This window comes from Nanorana parkeri, unplaced genomic scaffold (genome assembly GCF_000935625.1).
Source record: "Nanorana parkeri isolate BGI_ZX_2015 unplaced genomic scaffold, ASM93562v1 scaffold452, whole genome shotgun sequence".
In the NCBI taxonomy this organism is placed as follows: domain Eukaryota; kingdom Metazoa; phylum Chordata; class Amphibia; order Anura; family Dicroglossidae; genus Nanorana; species Nanorana parkeri.
Window position 1 is genome coordinate 166,606 of NW_017306720.1, and position 7,038 is coordinate 173,643.

Sequence of the window (7,038 nt, forward strand, 5' to 3'; positions counted from 1 at the left end):
ATTATTATTATAAATTAAACTAAAACTATTCCTAGCAATCATTGTACAGCTTTTATCTCTCAAGTATTAGAAATGAAAAGTGTCTTCTGACCAGTTGCCATTGTTCCTTTTCTACATGTTTTAAAGCCCATCTCCGGGCAAAGAAAAAAACCTACCCCGTAGTGGGGCTACCTCCTTGACGGCAAGGGTTGGGTGCTTATTTTTTCTAGGGGACTCAAATAAACCTGTTTATCTGATCCCAGTTCCCACGATCAGCGCTCATCTCTCTTCCCCTTCGCTCTGACTTGAGGAATGTCCCTTGGCGTCCTCGTGTCTAATGCACGTCAATGGACTTGCATAAGACGTGATATCCTTAGACTGATGGAGCGAAGGCAAAAAGAGCATGCGGGGACCAGTCTAGCGGCCTTGTCGGAGATGGTGGGAGTGGGAATCTGGTAAGTAAAATAGCGTTAATAGTGTCCCAAATAAATGAGCACTTAATCATTGCAGTGTGGGTGTAACCACACTGCAGGGGTAAGTTTTTTGTTTGTTTGCCTACAGATGGGGTTTAACAAATAAAGCGTAATGCATTTTATTTCACATAATCCAGAGCTGGACACATTTTCTGTGAATCTAGAAGCCAGTGTTTTTTTTGGGGGGGGGGGGGGGGGTAAAAAAAAATGTTTAATGTGCGTATGGGATATTCATTTTTTTTGGGGGGTATTGCTAATTTTAGTTTAACTTTATTTTTTTAAACTTTGTTTTAACTCATTGCTATCACACTGGGGGGCTCACAAGCCCCCTATGTGGTAGCACTTTGGAAATGACAGGTTCTCGTTAAGGTGACATTTCAGGTCTTTTAGCCCCCGAGTGTCACCTTTTCCACTTCACTGGGAATGACACCTGCCTGTAAACACAGCAGGTAGTGGCTGGGAGCAATAGCCAGCCTGCTATTGGTGATTTTAAATTGCAGTAGCTGATGGCTGGCTATTGCACCCACCCACTTCCTGCTGTTTATCAGCAGAGGAGGCACCTAAAGAAGAATTATCTCATCTGCTGATTGACAGCCGGCAGTGGGTGCAATAGCCAGCCTGCTATTGGCTACTGCAATTTAAAATAACCAATAGCAGGCTGGCTACAGCTGCAGGCCACTGAAGGAGACACTTGACGCCAGCTTTCTAGCGCCTTCGGCAAGTGTCCCATCCAGTTGCTGGAAACTGCTGAATGGGAAGAGGGGGCGGCAAAGGTGCAGCGGGAAATAGGAGCAGTTTGAAGGCGGGGGTGCAACAGGGTCGGGGGACAGCAGTCTCTCATTCCCACTAGGTGCCGACTGCAGTGGTCCAATCCCCGCTGCCTCTGCCTACAGGTGGGGAGAGCAGCGGGGAGGAGGACGGGGGAGCAGAGCTGATTGTGGCGCCAGAGAAGGCAGTGGCGAGGGACAGTGAACGGGCTGACAACAGCCCAGGCGTCAGGATGCAATTTTTAGTCACCATGGTGACCTGGCGCCTGGGATTTGTCGAGCCCTGACATCACTCAATTGCATCAGAAAATTTACACTGTTTTCAGCTTTGAGACTTACTTTACCTATGTTACCCATTAGCTTCACCTATATTGTACTGGATTTTCCGTTGAGAATTGTTAGAAGACACACTAACCCTTTGTCTTGTAACTCTAGGACTGAGCTGCAGCAACGATGTCTGACAATGGAGAACTCGAAGATAAGCCACCAGCCCCTCCAGTACGGATAAGCAGTTCTGGATTGAAAGACCCCCTGTCAAGTAATCACAGCCTGAAACCCCTTCCACTGATCCCTGAAGAAAGAAAACCTTCCAGAAATAAAATAATATCCATCTTTTCTAGCAATGAAAAAGGTGAGTTAATACAGGTATTTATTTCTATAGTGCTGACAATTTACACAGCGCTTACATGGTGCACATTCGCATCAGTTCCTTCCCTCACGAGATCTAAGTGGACTACAATCTCACGTTTAGTTTACTTATTTGCATTGAAATTGTAGTCCATCACAGGAGTGAGCTTGGAGCGATGGCTACTTTACAGCACACACAGGGACCATGGGGAACAAAAGTAGCCACCCTCCAGAAGGAAGAACAGTTAAGGTACTTGAATGCACTTTTAAGATTTTTAGTGTCCCTTAGATAAACTGTTCCTATCTAAACCTTTGTGAACCTTAATTAGTTTTAATTAAAGGAGAGCTATGAGTTGAGTGATTTCACTGAACCTCATAGTTCAAGCCGCCGTGTGACAATGAAACTGTCACATGTCGGCTCACTAGATCGGGAAGTAAGTGAAGACATACCGTCGCTCGCTCACTTCTCGATCCTGTTCCTGCAGAGAGCTGTGACTGTCACTCACGGCTCCCTGCAGGGATTCCCCCTCACCGCTCCGATCCTGCAGCGCTGACTGGAGGAACGAACAGGGGAGGGGCGGGTACAGCTGGCCTCCAGATAGGCAGAGCCAGCGGTCACTCACGCAGCTGGGTGGATCTCTACAGTAATGTCGGGATCCATCCCGGCTGTGGCGGTCTCAGTATGGCGCAAGCTGTAGCTCGCGCTATACTAAGCTTTGGGTCACGGGAGGACGCTAGTATATGTCCTCCCCTGATCTTGAGGAGAACTATGGGAAAAAACATTTACCCTATAGTTCCCTAACTTCTTTCCCCCCTAGCTATTATTTTGCTGATTTTTTTTATTTTTTTTTATTTTTGTTTCTAGTGAAACTCAGGGTGAAACGTAATGTTACTGTCATTAATGGAACAAATTGTAGAATAAATAGTGCACTTTAAAGCGACACTGGTTGTGTTAATAACAACAGTTGTCATACTAGAAAAAAACTGTTTAGTTTTGTTTTTTTGTTACATCCTTTGTCTGTAGATTGCATATACAATCTACTTTTTTTTACCAGACAGTTTTGCCAAGGGAGGGCCTTGTTTGTTCTAAAAAAAATTACTTTGTTATCTAAAGTTATGACATGACTGACTTCAGTAGACCCACAGCTAGGTTTTCGTTTTATGTCCCTGTTAGAGGCATCTCATCTGTGTGGTTGCCAGGACAGAAAGTCCCATGTAATATCCCCAAAAGGTTTGGCTGGAATTAGGCTTCAATTGCTGGGAGCTGTTCTGCCATTTAGTTTTGGTTACCTTCTCAAGTATCAGGTATCCTATGGCTGCAGGACTGATTATACTACCAGAAGCAGCTTAAAGTGCATTTCAGCCTTTGAGAAAAACGCACTATAGGTTTGTGTTCCCATTCATACAGCATAACTGGAAAAAAAAATTAACAAAACATTTCTTGCATTATAGATGTTTCTTTGGACAGACTGCAAGCTACTGTGAACAATTTTTCTACGTTATGCTATGTGAATAATTACGTGCAATAAACATAAATAAGGTGTTGTTCTAATTTTGCTGTAAATGCAGAAATACACTTTTCGGGTTCCTTTTTGCCCCACCTTATCAAGGATATGCTTTATGTTTCTACCTTAGTTGAAGATTCAAGTCAGACTCCACATACCTCTTGTAGTTAGACATTACTTATCCCGGAGTCTAGCTTTAAGAAATGACATCAATACCTCAGGACACATCCAGATACAACATTGAGTAATTATATGAATTGCTTGAATAGGTAAGGTTCCCTTATTTTATTTATTTTTTTCTCTGAACAGTGGGCAAAAAGAAAGAGCGTCCTGAAATCTCCCCGCCCTCTGACTTTGAACACACCATACATGTGGGTTTCGATGCTGTGACTGGAGAATTCACTGTAAGTATGGTATCCCAGAGCGGACGTGTAAATACAGTAGTAATACAGTAACACAAAGTAAGGTTGGGGCACAAGCTTGTATAAAGTTTGTATAAACTGCTGCAGTTCTCCAAAACACAATTTTAGCAGTGAGCTTTTATATTCTGCATTCTGCCTGCGTGTAACGTGGCCCTGCTTTTCTGTGTCTTGCTGAGGGAGGGAGAAAATACTTGATATTTCATCCCTCCCTCAGCAAGACACAGAAAAGCAGGGCCACGTTACACGCAGGCAGAATGCAGAATATAAAAGCTCACTGATATATATATATTCTTCAATCAAGACTATACGTTATATCGTTGCCAGACTTTCTATTTTCTTTGCAGCTATCAGGTGGGGAAGTGCCGCGTCATGACTCTTCTGGACTGCGTTTCACAGGGCTAGTCTGGAAGTGACCTTCAGGCATTGGGTTCTGCATAAGGAGTTTTCCAGACCTTCTCTCTTCTCCAAGTTTGCCCACCGAGCGCTTTCCAGATCCAGGGCATTGTCTCAGCATTTGCCCATTCTCTGAAAACTCAGTCAGTAGGCTGTTCGGGTTGGCACTGGCAGCTACCTTAGTTACTTTGTTTGCTGAAAGCTTTTTCATTTCCCACTCTTTTAGCTGGTTTTCCCTATAGAAGGGTTTAATGCTGCGGGACTGAGTACTGACATCCTCTAGGTGCAGTGTTTCCTTCCTTTCAGCACTGAGGGAGCATCTCCCTGCTGATGCTCCGGCATTGCAAAGAGCCACATGATCAGGGCTTGAAAAATGATAGGGTGTCTCACCAGTAAGTCAAAAATGTCACCAGTAGCATGACCAGACTATAGCCTTGCAATTTGTTAAAAAATTTTGGGGACAGATAGAGCTTTCTTTTGGAGGTATATTATCACCACTGAGGGGAGGGTTACTTTTTACTATATAATGAAAAAAGTACCGTAAATTTTGAATAAAAAATGTTTTCTCTACGTTTTATGTTATAAAACATGTATTCTTAACCATATTTTTGGTAAAATATAAAAGACGGGGTCACGTCGGGTAAATAGACACCAAACATGACAAGCCTTTTTTGCGCGCGCTCAAAATCGCAAAAAAAAACGTGCACACGGAAAATTGCCCATAGGCGACGCTTAAAACGCTTTTACCGCTCATCAGTTTAGTGTTATTAATTGATGGCCCTAAAATTATTGCCCACACTCCGACGTTCGTGGCGCTATGTAACATGTGCGGCACAATAGGCGCAATCGTTATTTGCGCACCCCACACATCTGCATGTTTATGTGGGGTGCGGAGGACTTTAAAAAGTTTTTTTTTCTTATTTTTTTTTAGGATTCTTTTATTTTTTTACACAACTTTATTGCTATCACATGGGGGGCTAAGAAACCCCCCATGAGATAGCCAATTTACATGACCGGTCCTCTTTATGAAGACATCAGGGGTCTCAAAGACCCCTAATGTCACCTAGGGACCCCCAGAGAAGATGATGAAGCAGAGATCTGCATCATCAGCATCTGTAGCTAGAAAGTGACACTAAGTGGCACTGGATTTTTCAAGCCCTGCACATGATACTCCTATCTTCGATTTGTCCATCTTCAGTGACTGTCTCATCCGGCCTTCTGACCTTCACCTGCCTTGCCTTGTACCCTGAGCTTTATGTTTCCTAACAGCCACAAGGTCACAGCATGTCTGATTCTAGACATGGGGAAGACAGCTCTTCTACAATGGGTGTCCCATGCTCACACTCTACTAACGGCTCTGGTGTTTGCTTGCAGAGGCTACATGCATGCTTCTACGCCTTCCTCTGCAAATTCTGTTTTTGATTTGCCAATGGCCTCTGAGCCATCAGTTGCGGAGTCTTTCCTGTCCTTGCTGGTTGAGCTTGCCTCTGAGGGGTTGTAGTATTCTGCTATCACTCCCAAATTAAGTGACTGTATTGGCTCATATTTAAACAGTGCACACCACACAAACTAGAGAATCAGCCTGTTGCTTCAACCACTGCTATACCCAGTCTTGGGTCCTTTATAGCCCCAAAGACCAACAAGTTTCCTGGTGCACCTACTGCTCCAAGTCATCCTTTTTGGAAAATGGACACCCTGACAAGATGTTTGCTTCCCTCAAATGCTTATTAACCTTGTATCCATTTTGAAGGGGACTTTGTTAAAAAGTTGTCTGTCCCCACTGGATCCTGCCGTGCCCGGCCCTAACAGGGTAACTACCATTGTGCTGGAGGATGCATCTGTTTTTAAGGACCCAAGATAAAAGCATTTGGAAACCCTTTTTAGAGCTTTGTTCACGCTGGCAGGCCCTGTATTTCATTCCATATTGCTTGTAACCTTGGTTTGCCAAACCTTATCTGATTGTTCACCCATTAGTTCTGGTGCTCAGTCCATCAAGCCCTCTGACAAACCCTCCTCTGCATGAAGGTGTGCCTCCATTTTCAAAGTGGGGAGACGTTTGTTAACCTCTGCAGGTACGTACGTTTTGACAACCGGCATCTCAGATACTTGGGTGTAAGGGATGATTTCCTTGGACTTCAAGCCAGGGTTTCCCTCCCAGCCACCTCCTCTTTTTCTTACCTCCCACCTTCCTCTGCACACATTAACAGATGTCCTATAAGCCATCTCAGGCCTTGTAGGTCAAGATGTAATTGCCCCCCTTCCGGTGGTAGAACAGTTTTAGGGATTTTACTCCATGCCGTTGCCAAACCCATAGGGGGCATGTACCCCATCTTTGATCTCAGAAATTAATGCATTCATTCAAGCTCAGAAATTCTGCATGAAGTTCATCAGGTTGGTCATCGCCTCCTTTCACCAGGAGAACTTCCTGCCTTCTGTGCACATCAGATGCTTCCGTTTTGTTTCTGTATTGTTGGACCATCCTGCTGGAGGGTCAACCAATTTTTCGATAATGCTATGGCAGTGGCATACATCAACCATCAGGGAGGAACCAGAAGTCTCACCACATTAAGAGAAGTAGATTTTATTCTGTCCTAGGCAGAAATTCATGTTGTGGCATTGTCCACTGGTAACCTCTCAGGTGTACACAATTAACAGGTAGAGTTCATCAGCTGTCAACATCTAGACCTGGGAGATGAGTGCTCTTGTCACAGGAAGGAGATGCTGGATGTGGACCTCCTGGTCTCCAGGTTTAACAACAGACTTGGCATATTTGTCTCCAGGTACAGAGACATCTTATCCAGGATATCGTTCTTCTGTCCCAGTTCACCAAAAAGAGATTTCAAATATTGAACCACTTTGGGTGGGGTGGGGG

The 7,038-nt window shown here is 44.3% G+C and overlaps 1 protein-coding gene across 1 annotated transcript in view; it reads left to right on the forward strand.

Annotated features, from left to right (window-relative positions):
* The window catches only part of PAK2 (p21 (RAC1) activated kinase 2), a 51,780-nt gene that overhangs the window by 24,159 nt on the left and 20,583 nt on the right, over positions 1-7,038 (forward strand). The window contains exons 2-3 of the mRNA XM_018560373.1: positions 1,655-1,850; positions 3,661-3,755. Of these exons, the coding sequence (XP_018415875.1) occupies positions 1,673-1,850; positions 3,661-3,755 (273 nt within the window). The 5' untranslated portion in view covers positions 1,655-1,672. The remainder of the gene's footprint in view (positions 1-1,654; positions 1,851-3,660; positions 3,756-7,038) is intronic.